Genomic DNA, 16,793 nt, shown 5'->3' with positions numbered 1-16,793 from the left:
CGGGTATCTGCGCTAGTGGGATCGGCAAACGCGATCCCTTTTGGGACATTGCGTTAGCGCAGTCGGTAGCGCTATGCGCTAAACGGACTGCCCTAACGCAATGTGAACCTAGCCTTAGAGCCGCTGTGTAACGGATGCCATCAGCGTATTGCCATTAACGCAATATGAACCCAGCTTAAGACCGTGGTGACCTGTGGACCTATGTGCAGGTACAAGACGGTGCTCCCTATCCGGCGGTATGAAGCGTGCGCTCACCCCACGCACATCATGCGGAGTTAACCCTGCGTGTACCCACACCTTCAAAATAAACGACAGCATGCATACGCATTGCACGAATGCGCCCCTTCCCGTGCATTAACCCCTTAAGATGCATATAGCTACACCGGTCATTGAGACCAGGGCTTTGCAATCTGCACGTCTCGTTCTGCTATGGAACTACAACTCCCAGCAAACCCTGACAGCTGCCTTGCACGCTAGGAGCTGTAGTTTCGCAACAGCTGGAAATGTGCAAGTTGCAGAGCACAGATTCAAGCTGTCACTTTTCACGTCTTACCTCCTTCTTGGGGATCTTAGGGATGCAGTTCTTGTATTTGGAGGTCTTGAAGCGGTTCATGGCGGTGCAGGGAGGCCGCCTGGCTGTCTCTCAGTCCCTGAGCTATATCTGGGGCTGTCTCTCAGTCCCTGAGATCTGGGGCTGTCTCCCCTCGCTGCTTCTCAGCCTCTTCTTCCTTTTTCACTCTCTAGTTCTTACCTCCCCTGAGTCCCTCCCAGCCCCTGAGACAGCAGCCAGCGATGAGCTCTGCGATCTATTGCTCCAGTCTGCTCCTGCCCTGCAGCTCATCTGTCATCTTCTCTGCATGTCTCACCATAGTACTTTCCATTTCTAGAGATTTATTTTTTCAAATTTTTTTTTTTATTTAAACAATTGATTTACAATTTCTTTTTGTTATAAAACTGTATAATTGGTAATTCCAATATCTTAAATTTAACCCCTTGGAGGAATGGGAATCCATCCTAAATAGCAATTTGAAATCCACAGTGGCACCGGCGGTGGTTCTTGGCCATGTGTCATGAGCGCCACTTGGCGCGGATTGGTAGCCGTGGGCGAGGTATTCATCTTCCACTTCACGGCATGCTACATGAAAATGGGGGTCCTAGCTGGGTGTGTGAAAAGCCTTAGTGCGCATGCACCGGTGCACTAAGTCCCGGAACACAGCAAAATACTTCCGGGACATAGTGCGCCGGCGCATGCACACTAAGGCTTTTCGGCTTTGCCCGCAGTTGGGCAAAGCATACTGCGCGTGCGCAAGGCAAGATTACCTTGCGCAGGCGTGTACTTCGGAAGACACAGCATGAACTTCAACCCAATATTGCGGCCAGCATGCAGTCAGCGAGTAAGGAAAGGGTGAATCAAACACCCGAAAACCCCGCCCATATGACCGCAAACCTGTCCCGCCAAATTCAGGTGACAGGTTCCCTTTAATCCTCTGTGAAGGCATTAAAACTGTCCCTGCTGGATAATGTCTGGGGCATTTCTCAGAGCGGAGCACATCCTTACCTGCAGCCCGGGCCTATGGCGGCAGGAGGAAGGCTAAAATAAAGCTCCGTGTGGGCGGGGCTGCATTAACTACTAAGCTACTGTGTCAGCCAATCACAGTGCTCCATCAGTGACATATGCAAATGAGCTTCTGGGAAAAGGGGCAGAAGCCAACGTTTTATCAGGGTAAATCCCTTTAATCTTCGCTGTAGTTGGACTTTCTATAGCAGAAGGGGGTTCAGCAGGGGCGGCTCATATTAGCAGGGGACGTTCCATGCTCTTGTGATGAGTAGGAAAAACTTCTCTCTCCCTATGGTAAAAAAATTCTCATTTTACGGACTATAAATACAGTACAGGCACGGTAGTATATTGGAGGTGAAAGGTAGTCTGAAGAAAAAAAAAAAGATTAAAAATAAATAAATAAATTATTAAAAAATCATTTAACCCATTATCTACAAATGTCCTTTTTTTGGGACGCCTAATCTTTAGCTTCTAGCAACTAAGATTTTATAATTTTTATCATTTGGTCCAATTTTTTGTGTTGTGTTTGTGAAATGAATGTTTTCAAAATAGGAAATCATGTCATTGTCATTTTTAATTGAATATTGGGACGCCCTTTTCGGAAAAATCCGTACTTGTAAAAATTTTAATTTGGCAAGTAATTGGTTAAGAAAAGAATAAAAAAAGAAATGATCTGACGGCCTCAGTGATCTACCATCTACATCTGAGAATGAAGGTTAATGGACTTGTGCCAATTATCCATCATTATCCAGATATTTTTAAGTGAATTTGTCAGCTTGTTTTCCCAAATACTGATCTAATCTGTGTTAGGTCGCAGTAATACAGATTAATTCCTTACCTTTATTTTTTCAATCCTATATTCCTTTCCCGAATAATCTCTTTTACAATTTTTATTGATATTACCATATATCAACAGGCTATAACCACATGTCACCAGCACAGCAGTAGTGATTATATGCTGATAATTGATAAAACCACTGTACTAAAGTCAATAATCCCACCATAAAGTGGGCATATAGTAGTAGATACCTGTCCTACAGGGGTGCTGTATAGACCATATACACAGATACTTTACAGGTATATTTATTGACTTCCAGGTGACGTCTCTAATAGAATTATTCACTTGACTTTTTCTTCTCCATTTAGCCCAGACCATTATGACAACTTCTTCCATCTATTATGTGTCTCTGCAAAATTTAACACAGACATTTTTGGCTCATAATTTTTCCACCATCCTATCCAATTTTCCACACCTCCATACAAACTCCTGGGTCCTTTGTGATTTGTGTTCAAAATGCCAGTCTTAATGAATTGAGACCATATTGCTATATCGATGCATAACGACCTAGACAGTAACAATATCCCTCCGATACCCCGCACTGTAATAGTACCTGCCGTGTGCCCTTCTCTGTGCCTTCAAATAGTAATAGTGTTATCAACAGGCCTTCCAAATAAAATAATGACCAAAATGTAATAAGTAAGTAATAAGTAATAATGCATTTTTGCACTCTGCGTAACTTTACATAGTACTGACGCCCCTATTGTGCCTCCACAGTGTAATTCTGTCCTCTGTATTGTACCCATATAACAGTTACCTATCCTCGCCTAAAAATAAGCTTTCCCTCTCCTCCCCGCACACACATGAGGCACAATGGTCTCCTCCTGACTTCTGTCATGCAGTCAATGATGGCCAGTCTGGCCCTGACATGTTGGTTCTTTTGTAATACCCATTACTATCCTAAGCCCTTCACAGGCCAGCCTTTAAATTTTGGGGGGCACAACATAGAATGTTATTATTAGGACCCAAAAAAGTTTTGATCATACTTTTTTATCGAATTGAGAAAGCCCAATGAGGTCCGTAGAACCTAATCGGCCGTAGCCAAGTGCAGTCCTATAAACAATGCATCTAAAGCCGCAAAGTCAGGATTATGGGGGGCCCAGTGGTTGGACCCCAGCGATCAGCAGGTTCTCCCCTATTCCATTGAGAAGGGATCTAAAGCCTCAAAGGTAGGATTGTGGGGAACCCAGTGGTTGGACCCCCGCGATCAGCAGGTTCTCCCTTATCTTATTGGGAAGGGATCTAAAGCCTCAAAGGCAGAATTGTGGGGGGGCCCAGTGGTTGGACCCCTGTGATCAGCAGGTTCTCCCTTATCCCATTGGGAAGGGATCTAAAGCCTTAATGGCAGGATTGTGGGGGGCCCAGTGGTTGGACCCCCGCAATCAGCAGGTTATTATTATTATTATTATTTATTTATATAGCACCATTCATTCCATGGTGCTGTACATGAGAAGCGGTTACATACAAGTTACAGATATCACTTACAGTAAACAAGCTAACAATGACGGACTGATACAGAGGGGCGAGAACCCTGTCCTTGCGGGCTTACATTCTACAGGATTATGGGGGAGGAGACAGTAGGTTGAGGGTTGCAGGAGCTCCGGTGTTGGTGAGGCGGTAGCTTCGATAGTGATGAGGCGGCAGCGGGGTCAGTGCAGGCTGTAGGCTTTCGTGAAGGGTTGGGTTTTCAGGTTCCGTCTGAAGGATCCGAATGTGGTTGATAGTCTGACATGTTGGGGCAAAGAATTCCAGAGGATGGGGGATATTCGGGAGAAGTCTTGGAGGCGGTTGGGTGAGGAGCGGATAAGTGTGGAGGAGAGTAGGAGGTCTTGGGAGGACCGGAGATTACGTGAGGGAAGATATCAGGAGATTAGTTCAGAGATATAGGAAGGGGACAGGTTATGGATGGCTTTGTAGGTCAGTATTAGTAATTTGAACTGGATACGCTGAGGGAATGGGAGCCAGTCTAGAGATTTGCAGAGGGGGGAAGCAGAGGAGTAGTGAGGAGAGAGATGAATTAGTCAGGCAGCAGAGTTAAGAATGGACTGGAGAGGTGCAAGGGTGTTAGCAGGGAGGCCACAGAAAACGATGTTGCAGTAGTCAAGGCGGGAAATGATGACGGCATGCACAAGCATTTTAGTAGATTGACGGTTGAGGAAAGGACGGATTCTGGATATATTTTTGAGCTGGAGGCGACAGGAGGTGGAAAGAGCTTGGATGTGCGGTTTGAAGGACAGGGCAGAGTCAAAGGTTACTCCGAGGCAGCGGACTTCCGGTATGGGGGAAAGCATGATGTCATTGATTGCGATAGATAGGTCAGGTAAGGAAGATCTATGGGATGGAGGAAAGATGATTAGTTCAGATTTGTCCACATTGAGTTTGAGGAAGCGAGAGGAGAAGAAGGAGGATATGGCTGATAGGCGCTCTGGGATTCTGGACAGCAGAGCGGTGACGTCTGGGCCAGAGAGGTAGATCTGAGTGTCATCAGTTCTCCGTTATCCCATTGGGAAGGAATCTAAAGCCTCAAAGTCAGGATTGTTGGGGGGCCCAGTGGTTGGACCCCCGCGATCAGCAGGTTCTCCCTTATCCCATTGGAAGGGATCTAAAGCCTCAAAGGCAGGATTGTGGGGGGCCCAGTGGTTGGACCCCCGCGATCAGCAGGTTTTCCCTTTTCCCATAGGAAGGGATCTAAAGCCTCAAAGGCAGGATTGTGGGGGGCCCAGTGGTTGGACCCCCGCGATCAGCAGGTTCTCCCTTATCCCATTGGGAAGGGATCTAAAGCCTCAAAGGCAGGATTGTGGGGGGCCCAGTGGTTGGATCCCCGTGATCAGCAGGTTCTCCCTTATCCCATAGAGGAGGGATCTAAAGCCTCAAAGGCAGGATTGTGGGGGGCCCAGTGGTTGGACCCCCGCGATCAGCAAGTTCTCCCTTATCCCATAGAGGAGGGATCTAAAGCCTCAAAGTCAGGATTGTGGGGGGCCCAGTGGTTGGACCCCCGCGATCAGCAGGTTCTCCCTTATCCCATTGGGAAGGGATCTAAAGCCTCAAAGGCAGGATTGTGGGGGGCCAAGTGGTTGGACCCCCGCGATCAGCAGGTTCTCCCTTATCCCATAGAGGAGGGATCTAAAGCCTCAAAGGCAGGATTGTGGGGGGCCCAGTGGTTGGACACCCACCTTTTCATGTTTTTAGCAACTCAGGTGTGCATAAAATCACTCATGGGGGTAGGGGAGTTTTCGAAAAGTCCCAAATGTTGGATCAAGCTAATATAAGACTTTAAAAATAGATGAAAATCATGCAAATAAAAAATACACAAAATATGGTAAATAAAAAATCCCATATAGTTTCTATGTTTTCCGTAAGTAGGCCAGTAATTGACAACTTTATTACACAGCTCGGGCACAAGTGACGCAACTTTCTTGAAAGAGATTTCCAGAGATTTCTCTCAGCGCAGTAGAGGAGTACTAAGATGGCGACCAGTAAGCTCTGGACGTCGGTGAAGTGATGGGATTTGGGTGGAGTAAGAGGGCGCACTTCCGGTGTCCCAATGACATTCCTCCATAGTGGCGTCCACTGTCCAGGACGCATGCGCGGTGGAGAAAGTTTCCCCGGCAAGATGGCGGCTCGCTGCTCCTCGCGTTGGTTGTCAGTTGCTGTGTCCGGGGCCCGGGGACCGCTGCTTCCCGGGGTTCAGCGATGGCCTCGGGGTGAAGGAGCTCTGCGTCTAGCTCTGAGGGCGGCAATAACCCGGGCATCTGCAGGAGGTGAGTGCTGGAGGGACCCGGTGTCCGGCCTGTGCTCCCATGTGTGCTGGACACTCAAGGTTATGCTTCTCTGGGGAGTCTGGCGGATTATTGGGGAAGAGTAGGTGCTGTACTGGTGCAGGACTACAGATCCCAGCATGTTCCCACCGTGCAGGACTACAGAACCTGGCTTGTCACCGCTGTACAGGACTACAGATCCCAGCATGCCGCCAGTGTGCAACTACAGATCCCAGCATGCCGCCAGTGTGTGCAACTACAGATCCCAGTATGCCGCCAGTGTGTGCAACTACAGATCCCAGCATGCCACTATTACATACAACTTCAGATCCTGGCGTATCTCCGCTGCGCAGACTTGATGATCCTGGAGTGTTGTCTCCGTGTAGGACTACAGATCCCAGCATGCCGCCAGTGTGTGCAACTACAGATCCCAGCATGCCGCCAGTGTGTGCAACTACAGATCCCAGCATGCCACTATTACATACAACTTCAGATACTGACGTATTTCCACTGCGCAGACTTGATGATCCTGGAGTGTTGTCTCCGTGTAGGACTACAGATCCCAGCATGTCACTCTCATGTAGGTTTAAAGATCCCGCTGTGTCGCCTTCGCTCTGTACAGCCACAGATCCCGGCGCGTCGCCTCCACATAGGGCGACAGATCCCGGCGCGTCACCTCCACGTAGGGCGACAGATCCCGGCGCGTCACCTCCACGTGGGGCGACAGATCCCGGCGCGTCACCTCCACGTAGGGCGACAGATCCCGGCGCGTCACCTCCACGTAGGGCGACAGATCCCGGCGCGTCACCTCCACGTAGGGAGACAGATCCCGGCGCGTCACCTCCACGTGGGGCGACAGATCCCGGCGCGTCACCTCCACGTGGGGCGACAGATCCCGGCGCGTCACCTCCACGTGGGGCGACAGATCCCGGCGCGTCGCCTCCACGTGGGGCGACAGATCCCGGCGCGTCGCCTCCACGTGGGGTGACAGATCCCGGCGCGTCGCCTCCACGTAGGGCGACAGATCCCTGCGCGTCGCCTCCACGTAGGGCGGCAGATCCCTGCATGTCGCCCCCTCGTAGGACGGCAGATCGCAACACTCTTATATTATCTTGAAGCTCCACATGTTTGGGTTTTTTTTACCTCTTTTCCGGTAATGTGTGACGTTCCTTCCGCTCTCTGCACAGTGGACGCCTGATCAGGGTAGTACAGATCTCTTTATTCACAGAGCTGCCTATTATATAGGAAGGAACGCTTACTCTTGAGACCAGATTATCCTTTTAAAAGGACTGTTCAGGATTAGAAATACATGGCGCTTTCTTCTAAAAACAGCGCCACATCTGTCTGCAGGTTGTGTCTGGTATTACAGCTCTGCACTATTAAAGTGAGTAGGGGTGAGTGTTAATGCTACATACTGCTTGCAGACAGGTGTGACCCTGATTTTTGAGGGTGGAAAATAATCAGCCATGTTTTTCTAATTCTCAACATTCCCTCTAAGGAGGCAGGTGTCGGACTCTGTGTGATCGCGGGGATCTAGTAGTACAGTGTAATGTCTAAGGCTGGTGATTCTGGGGAGTTCCTCGTATTCACCATCACTTCCCTTCTCTCCGGTCTTTGCAGCCTTCTCAGGACACGTCTCCCAGTTTCACACCAGTTCATCTGTTAACAAGTCGGACTATTACCAGGTCTTGGGAGTCCCGAAGAGTGCGACCCAGAAAGAAATCAAGAAGGCGTATTACCAGGTGGGATGAATGGTCAGACGTGACTGGATTGCGCCACAGCCCCGGTGCGAACGGTCCGCACTTTTTCATATTGGATGTATTGATTAGTGTTGCAGGGACTTGTTTCACCTTCTTGTGAAATAGGCAAACAATCCTGTGACTGGGCGGTTTCACACAGAGACATAGTAAACCTTCATCGAGAGCCTCTCACCCAGTCATCCAGTATCCTTGTCTGCCCTGACAAGCTGCAAGAACCCCAATTCTGCTGTCTGTAGTTGGGGGTCATTGTCTGGTTTTACTATGTGACAAGCGAGCGTGCTGAGATTAGGTGTTATCTGAGCATGCTTGTGTGCGAATAGAGTATCTTCAGCGTGATTGAATTTTATGTTTGCGTCTCGCATGTTTGTTAGGCAATCCCTGCATGTGCTGCGACTGTCGAAGAGCCGCGGGGACTCGAACATAGAGCATGAAGATAGTCTATTAGCACATAAGCGTCCTTGAATAACTCATTATCCGAGCATCATCGCTCTTTACGTGGTCTTATGTTGGCTGCTCTCTAGTAGATCACCCTAGAAAACCAATTTTCATCCCCCATAGATGAGAACTAGTAATTAACACACTTATGTTTTGCAACGATCATTCCCTGGCCTTGGTCTTCCTAAGCTTGCTGGTGGGCTCTACATAGATGAGCTATAGAGACAAACTTTACTGCCCCCTTTCGCCATGTAAGTATCCGCCCATCAGGCTTACAATGGTAATTATTGTATTCCCCATGAAAAAGCACAAGCACAGCAAGTAGTTCTTTCAAAATTTTACAGTAGGCCTTTCCTTTTTTTTTTTTAATTCCTCCTGCAAATTTATATTAAAAGAGTTTATCCGCCATCTCTTACTTTTGCCTTTAAAGCAAGCAGTGCCAAAGACGTTACCTGTCGAGACGCGGGTGCAATCACTGGACGCCGCCATTGTCTTTGCCTGTAGCATCAAGGTCCCATTGTATGTTTATATTTCCAAGAAGAATAACTGAGTTACAGGTCAATCTAGAGATTTAGGTAAAGAAGCTGCAGAATTTATGGGAAATGCAGTTATTTACTACCAGCGACTTATAAGAGGGGCTTATAATCCCCCTTCCGCCTGATGGCTGCTGGACAGATATTAATTGGAGAGGGGGGCTCAGCTCGGTGATTTTGCTGAGATCACAGATGCCTGACAACCACTGACCTTCCTTTACCTCCTCTGCTTTATAACATGGACATAAAACAGGGCAGAAAGCTGCTGACAGGTTGTACGGTCTTCGGCAGCTTCATCCTTTTGCATCTACAGTTCTCCTTTTCTGTGTCTCTGCCTTAATAATCTTCTTTCTTTACACATTTACTTATTTTTATGATTGCAATTATTCCTGGTCCTATACTGTTATGTGATTCTCGATGTGATGTGATCTAATCTGCCTTTGTCTATTGACTACAGCTGGCCAAAAAATACCATCCCGACACCAACAAAGACGATCCCCAGGCCAAGGAGAAGTTCTCTCAGCTGGCTGAAGCCTATGAGGTAACTGATGTTCTGGGTTAAAGTGGGTTATGTGACCGGCCGTGTGCCCCCCGCAGTAGTGAGGTCTGATGCCTCCCACCAGCTGAACAGCACAGCTCCATACTCTATAGCAGCCGTTCCCATGTGCTGCGGCTCAGCTCCTATTCAGTTCATTAGGAGCCGAGGTGCAGGATTCGGGAATGGCCACTACACCGTGATCAGGGCCGTGCTATTCTAGCTGCGTCTGCTGAACGATTGGTGTGCCGGGTGAAGACCCCTCCACCAATCTGGCTGGGTAACCCTTTTATTAGACCTTGGTTACAGAGTGCTTGCCATGCTTTTTGTATCTTTTTTTTGTTGTTGTGGTGTTCTGGGTTAGGGGACCCCCCTCAATTGCTCTTCACTGAAGATTAAGACAGTACCCCTCTCTGTGCACACTAATGCAGCAGCTCCGGACCCCCGCCGATCTGCGGCATTGACAACAGACTTTCCTTAACTTGTTTATTTCCTATTTGTAGGTGCTCAGCGATGAAGTGAAAAGAAAGCAGTATGATGCATATGGCACTGCCGATTTTGCAGCAGGGGCCAGGGGAGGTGGGCAACAGCACTGGAGAGGGGGCCCTACTGTTGATCCAGAGGAGCTGTTCCGCAGGATATTTGGGGAGTTCTCCGGCTCGCCTTTCGGGGACATAAATAACATGTTTGATCAACCACAGGAGGTGAGTGCCGCTTATCCATCCCCTGGAGGTTCTATATCAGCTGCGAGTCTATATTTCGGAGGTGGGCCTGATCTGCTCTTGTTCCTTGCAGTACATCATGGACCTGACATTTAATCAGGCGGCCAAGGGAGTGAACAAAGAAATGTCTGTAAACATCACGGACACGTGTGAGCGGTGCAATGGGAAAGGCAATGAACCCGGCACAAAAGTGCAGCACTGTCACTACTGCAACGGCACGGGCATGGTAAGTCTGGCCAGTGTCCCCTGAATATATCAACATTGATGTGTTTCCATCATACATTTTTTGTTGGTGCTGATTGTTAGTTTTTAACTCCTTATTTTTATTAATCTTTTTTATTTTTAATTTCATTGACGCAATTGGTCATCTTTGTAGGAGACCATTAACACGGGTCCCTTCGTCATGCGCTCAACATGTCGACGTTGCAGTGGGAAGGGTACGACTATGACAAATCCGTGTGTCTCTTGCCATGGTAGTGGACAGACAAAGCAGAAGAAATCTGTGACTGTGCCAGTACCTGCTGGTAAGTGCTAAGGGGATGACAGAACCCCCTCCCAAAAAAAACCAAATCTCTATTATAATGAAGGGGAATTATACCTGTATCCATCTCTTAGATTTGCCGTATTTTCTTATGCTTTTTATTTATGTGGATAGTGTCATGTACATTTATCAGTGTCTGGACTTAATACATATTGTGCAATGTAATCTAAATAATATTAAAACATCTAATTTTGCAATGAAGATGCTGGTTGGTAAATGCACTATTACCCGGTGCCCTTGATTGCACCTCTTGGCTCGCTATGCTGACTAATAAATGGGGAGAACCTCTTCTCGGAAATTCGTCTTACCTAATAGTGAAAATGTTTTGTTTATTTTACTTATTTAGGATTTTATTGTATAAGTACATTTATAGAAATATAATTCTTCTACAGGTATAGAAGATGGGCAGACTGTCCGGATGCCAGTGGGCAGAAAAGAAATCTTTATTACATTTAGGGTTGGTACACTTGTCCATTCTTTTGCTCTCGGTATATATCCCATATAAGTTGACGATGTTGCGAAAATTTGGAAATTGACTTCTTCATTTTGAACAGCAGAGGGCAGTGTAGCACACATGATGGCAGATATTGCTGCACAGCAATGTACATTTCTGGGTTACTTCGCCATGGGTGTACGCTGCTGCCAACAGGAGGCTGGAACTATGTATTACAACTGAAAAAAAAGTCATAAAATGTACACACATTTGGTATAGAAACGACTGTAATTATCCGCAGATTGATTGACGTTAAACATGGCTATGTATAATCTCAAAAGAGCAAAAAAAAAAGTAATGTAATAGGTCCCGCATACACAAAGTAGATTGGTTAAATGTGCAGATATTTTGCTATTTTATGTTTGTGTTACATTGCTGTGTGATATCATGTAATACAGGTGCAGAAGAGTCCCATATTCAGACGGACAGGGGCCGATATCCATTCTGATCTACATGTATCTATTGCACAAGCGATCTTGGGTGGTACGTCCCGGGCACAAGGGCTGTATGAAACCATCAATGTTACGGTGGGTGTTTTTTAAAAAATAAAAAAAATATTATTACTTAGTATGTTATTGTTTTCTTATTGTGACCTGATGTTGTTTGCTTGTCTGATTCTTCCATCATTGTGTATTTCAGATACCGCCAGGCACACAGGCAGATCAAAGTATCAGAATTAGCGGCAAGGGCATAGCAAGAATGAACAGTTATGGCTACGGTGACCACTACATACATGTCAAGCTGAAAGTTCCTCGGTGAGTGGGTTTAGAGAGGGTTTTGTTTGCCCGCTACATTTCTGTTGTGAGATTATCCAATTCTCTCTTCTGTCCTGCTGTAGGCAACTCACCGACAAGCAGCGCACACTGATGCAGAGCTTTGCCGAAGATGAAAATGATGTGGAGGGCACGGTGAATGGCATCACCAACACAACCACAGGTAGCTTAGAGCTGAGATCCAAGTAGATCTAGTTGAGTATAGAAAGGTATGATGCTCAGAACAATTGCGCCTTTCTCGGGATGTCTGCGCCTGCTCTGCTCGGGGCGTCTGCGCCTGCACGGAGTGGAGTAGGGGGAGGTGTCTGCGCCTGCACGGGGTGGAGTGGGGGAGGTGTCTGCGTCTGCCCAGGACGTCTGTGCCTGCTCAGGGCGGAGTGGGGGAGGTGTTTGCTCCTTCTCGGGACGTCTGCGCCTGCTCGGGGCGACTGCGCCTGCTCGGGGTGGAGTGGGGGATGTGTTTGTGCCTTCTCGGGATGTCTGCTCCTGCTCGGGACGGGGTGGGGGAGGTGTTTGCCCCTGCTCGGGGCGACTGGGCCTGCTCGGGGCGACTGGGCACGCTGGGGGCGACTGGGCCTGCTCGGGGCGACTGGGCCTGCTCGGGGCGACTGGGCCTGCTCGGGGCGACTGGGCCTGCTCGGGGCGACTGGGCCTGCTCGGGGCGACTGGGCCTGCTCGGGGCGACTGGGCCTGCTCGGGGCGACTGGGCCTGCTCGGGGCGACTGGGCCTGCTCGGGGCGACTGGGCCTGCTCGGGGCGACTGGGCACGCTCGGGGCGACTGGGCACGCTCGGGGCGACTGGGCACGCTCGGGGTGGGGGAGGTGTTTGCCCCTGCTCGGGGCGACTGGGCCTGCTCGGGGCGACTGGGCACGCTGGGGGCGACTGGGCCTGCTCGGGGCGACTGGGCCTGCTCGGGGCGACTGGGCCTGCTCGGGGCGACTGGGCCTGCTCGGGGCGACTGGGCCTGCTCGGGGCGACTGGGCCTGCTCGGGGCGACTGGGCCTGCTCGGGGCGACTGGGCCTGCTCGGGGCGACTGGGCCTGCTCGGGGCGACTGGGCCTGCTCGGGGCGACTGGGCCTGCTCGGGGCGACTGGGCACGCTCGGGGCGACTGGGCACGCTCGGGGCGACTGGGCACGCTCGGGGTGGGGGAGGTGTTTGCCCCTGCTCGGGGCGACTGGGCACGCTCGGGGCGGGGGAGGTGTTTGCTCCTGCTTAGGGAACGATTGTCTTTGAGGTGCTTCGTCTTTATACTTGAACTATACACCCCCTTGCTTGGCAGTTTTGTTTTATTTGCACCCTTTTAGTCTTACACATACACGTAGCACTAAGGATAAGTGCACACGCTGCGGATTCCATTGCGGAATTTTCCGCAGCGGATTTGCTAAATCCGCAGTGAAAAACCGCTGCGGTTTTTACTGCGGATTTACCGCGGTTTCCTTTGCGGTTTCCTCGCAGGTTTTCACCTGCAGATTTCTATTGGAGCAGGGGCAAACCCGCAGCGGAATCCACACAAAGAATTGACATGCTGCGGAAAATAAACCGCTGCGTTTCCGCACGTTTTTTTTTTTTCTGCAGCATGTGCACTGCGAATTTCATTTCCCATTGCTTTACATGGTACTGTAAATGCATGGGAAACGCTGCAGATCCACAGCAAAATCCGCAGCGTGTGCACATACCCTAAGAATGTGATACATGCCGGTGGATGGGGAGGATGAGGGTCTGACGCCTATTTACTGTTTGTGCCCACCAGGCAGCTCACGGCAGAGCTCTGCAGCTGATGAGGAGAGGCCTGAGGCTGAGCAGGCAGGGAAAAACAAGGAGGGATTCCTAAGCAAACTAAAGAAAATGTTTATTTCTTGACGGTAGGAATTAGCTGTATTTATTTCTCTAGAACAAGCCGCATTGTATTACAGCTGTTCATTTCCATCTTTTTGGCTGTGTGCACGGTTTGGGAGTTTTTAAACTGATTTAACAATAGTCGGAGCCCGATCTGCCAGTCGCCTCGATGGCAGTTTTTTTCTGTGATTACACATATAATTGCCATTATTTTACATCCCGGGGAGAGATCTGAGATCCTTCTGGGACGTAAATGTAGACCCCTCCGGCCTGAGCTCATGCCCCGGACACTCGGCTCTACCAGCTGCAGCTTTCTGCTATGAGCAAGTGCTTTAATTCAGTATGGGTATTTTTGGCTCTCATTGTTTCTGTATAAATCAGCAAAATTACGGTGATGCTAAAGTTTTTTTTTATTTTAGTGGTGACAAAATTCAAAAAAAATTGTAAAGAAAAAAAAAAGTCACCATTTTATGAGACCCGTGACTTCATTTTTATTTCTTTCCCCTTGATGGAGGTGGGTGAGGGCTTGTGTTTTTGTTTGTTTTTTTGTATTTTAGTGTTCAGAGATTTAGTTTTCATCGCGCCAGCTGAATGATTTACAGCTACTAGCCAGGCTGAGTACATGTGGGGGTTGCCTGGTTGCTAGGGAATCCCCACATGTAATCAAGCTAGCTAGTAACTAAATCATTCAGCTGAGGCGATGAAAACTAAATCTCCAAACACTATCAAATACTCGGAGGACACCCGAGCGTGTAACGAGTACACTCGCTCATTACTAATTATGATACCTGGTGATGAAATCTGTCTTGTGGTTGTTGTTTAATCTTTATTTTCAGTTCTGAGTTAATGATAAGCTCGTGCTCTGTGCGACCGGTGGGGGTCTTCATGTGGTGCTCTGATTAGATATTCATAATGCAGACTGCTGACTGATCCCTCAACTGACCTGCCCCTTAGTTTACATAATGAATATTATATATACATAATGAAAAACAAAATAAACCCTTCTGCAGGCAGGCGCCAGCCGTGACACCTGCTCTGCAGCATAATCGGAGCACCACATGAAGACCCCCCACACAGGCCACCCCGGGCACGAGCATATCATTAACTCAAAACTGCAAATAAAGATAAAACAACAACCACAAGACGGATTTCATCACCAGGTTTCATTGTAATCAGTATAACGGCTCCGACCTGACACTGTCTGTTGGTTACTCCGCACAATCTTGCTGACAGGTTCCATTTAAGGGTTTAACGTACAGTTTAAATAATTTCATAATGTCATAGGACATACTTTTTTGGACAAAATAATATGAAATATATATTTAGTTTAATTTAATTTTTTTTTATTTATATAGGGGACTTGAACCTGTGATAGTTTGATCGCTTATATTAAATATTTCAGTACCACAGTATATAGTGGAGTCATAGTCCTCCTTCATAGGTGGACCAAGATAAGTTACAAGGCCCTCCAGTAGGCGACCATATTAGCCCTTGAGTTCCCCACGATCTCTCCGCGGGCAGTCTGTGCACGCAGCGGCAGTGGTGTATTATTTGCTGCTGTCAGTCATTGACTGACTGCAAACTTTGTAACTTTTGTGGTTATGTTGTTCTAGTCCCACTGCTTTTTGCAAACCCTACAGACGGGCAGTAATGTTATCTTTTAGCTTTATAACATGCCATGATTTGCAATAAATAGTATTTGCAATTTTGGATTCTTTGTGACATTTTAATATTTTACTCTACAGGAAAGAGATCGATGGGAAACTAACGTAGTTTGGAGTCTCCATGTAGAAAAAAAGTCCTCGTATTGTGGCGTCGTCACATCTTGGAAATGCCCAGTGTGATACTGGGTGGAAAAGCAAGACATTTCTCAGTTTCGTCACCTGTCGAATTTCTCTGCGCAGCCACCAGAATTCAGGAATTCTTCCTGTCCTGTAGATGACGGATTATCTGAATCAGACTAATCTAATGCTACATGTTTCCTTTTAGTTTTGGTGCCTCCCTGTAATTCCGATCTTGTGCGTCCCTGTCGTCTACACTTATTGTATAATATATGGGGGTCTCTGGTTATTACACATCCACAATACACCGCAGTCACTCTGCTCTATATTGTACCTGACTGTGAACAGGAGATGTCTATAACATGTACAAGACACGAGAAGAAGGAAGATTTGCTCTCCAGGCTTCTCATGATGCATATTTGATTGCTTTTCTGTGCGGTTTTGCAGCATCAGATATGTCCTGGCACCTTATAATATTCCTTAATATGCGGCCATAGTGCCGGACAGCGTACAGGCTTTATGTCCTATACATGTGAATAAAATCGCTGACGGCAAACACCATGTATCTAAGTATTTTTTTATTTATTTTTTTTAAACATCCCTTAAAAAGATAACCTTAGCCGCAGATACTTTGAGAAATTTCTACATCTAAAGATCATCTTCTTCCATCCGAATGACGTCCTTTTGGTTCCAAACACATGGATTTCTGCACGTCCTGTTCAGATGGAGGATGGAGTCACAATCCCCACATACATTTCTAAAAAACTCCTTTCCTTCCGGTGCAGTTTCTTAAAAAAAAAGTTCTTGACTCTCCCTCATCGGGTCCAGATATGAGTCTCCCAATGTCTGTGATTCCCTGCAGCCAAAAAATAGATTGAACTCGGCAGCTTTTCCTGAGTTGATGGCACTAGCAGCTCCGTTATTGACTGCTGCTCTGTTGATTGATGTCAGCACTGCAGACAAACAGGAAGCAGCAGCAGGGAAGAATAAGCATAAAAAAAATATATAATTTTTTTTTTTTTTTTTAACTGCAGCCATGGGAAAGCATATTTTCCAAAACTGGAAAACCCCTTTATTATAAAAATGAAAATAATTATATATATTTTGCAGATGCATGTAATTCTATGTAATTATTTAGTTAATAAATGTATTACACATGTCATAGCCATGCTGGAGTATATTGCATTGTGTTTTTCTAATGTGATTCCTCCTGGAAATGTATTACGG

The 16,793-nt window shown here is 47.5% G+C and overlaps 2 protein-coding genes across 4 annotated transcripts in view; one reads left to right on the top strand and one right to left on the bottom strand.

Moving 5' to 3' along the window:
- Positions 1-750, bottom strand: part of CORO7 (coronin 7) — a 101,672-nt gene extending 100,922 nt beyond the window's left edge. The window contains exon 1 of the mRNA XM_069734460.1: positions 554-750. Coding sequence (XP_069590561.1) covers positions 554-613 — 60 coding nt within the window. The 5' untranslated portion in view covers positions 614-750. The remainder of the gene's footprint in view (positions 1-553) is intronic.
- A 5,236-nt stretch (positions 751-5,986) lies between these two features.
- DNAJA3 (DnaJ heat shock protein family (Hsp40) member A3) lies at positions 5,987-16,127 on the top strand. Of its 3 annotated transcripts, XM_069734457.1 has the most exons (12): positions 5,987-6,157; positions 7,775-7,896; positions 9,340-9,423; positions 9,921-10,121; positions 10,213-10,365; positions 10,516-10,663; positions 11,073-11,137; positions 11,572-11,700; positions 11,813-11,928; positions 12,012-12,109; positions 13,700-13,811; positions 15,531-16,127. In XM_069734457.1, exons 1-11 carry the CDS (start codon positions 6,010-6,012, stop codon positions 13,807-13,809), a joined length of 1,374 nt encoding a protein of 457 aa, XP_069590558.1. In that variant the 5' UTR covers positions 5,987-6,009; the 3' UTR covers positions 13,810-13,811; positions 15,531-16,127. The 3 variants fall into 3 exon arrangements, with proteins under 3 accessions (XP_069590558.1, XP_069590560.1, XP_069590559.1); XM_069734459.1 differs by lacking the exon at positions 13,700-13,811; XM_069734458.1 differs by lacking the exon at positions 13,700-13,811 and having other exon boundaries at positions 12,012-12,155.
- The last annotated feature ends 666 nt before the right edge of the window (positions 16,128-16,793 follow it).

Source organism: Ranitomeya imitator, chromosome 7 (assembly GCF_032444005.1).
Source record: "Ranitomeya imitator isolate aRanImi1 chromosome 7, aRanImi1.pri, whole genome shotgun sequence".
In the NCBI taxonomy this organism is placed as follows: Eukaryota; Metazoa; Chordata; class Amphibia; order Anura; family Dendrobatidae; genus Ranitomeya; species Ranitomeya imitator.
The sequence above is the reverse complement of the archived record's forward strand: the minus strand, read 5'-3'. Positions and strand labels throughout refer to the sequence as shown.

Coding starts and splice junctions, on each gene's coding strand:
- DNAJA3 (XM_069734457.1), top strand. CDS start 6,010: ATGGCGGCTCGCTGCTCCTCGCGTTGGTTGTCAGTTGCTGTGTCCGGG. Junction 10,366..10,515: donor ACTGCAACGGCACGGGCATG/GTAAGTCTGGCC, acceptor TCATCTTTGTAG/GAGACCATTAACACGGGTCC. Junction 10,664..11,072: donor GACTGTGCCAGTACCTGCTG/GTAAGTGCTAAG, acceptor ATTCTTCTACAG/GTATAGAAGATGGGCAGACT.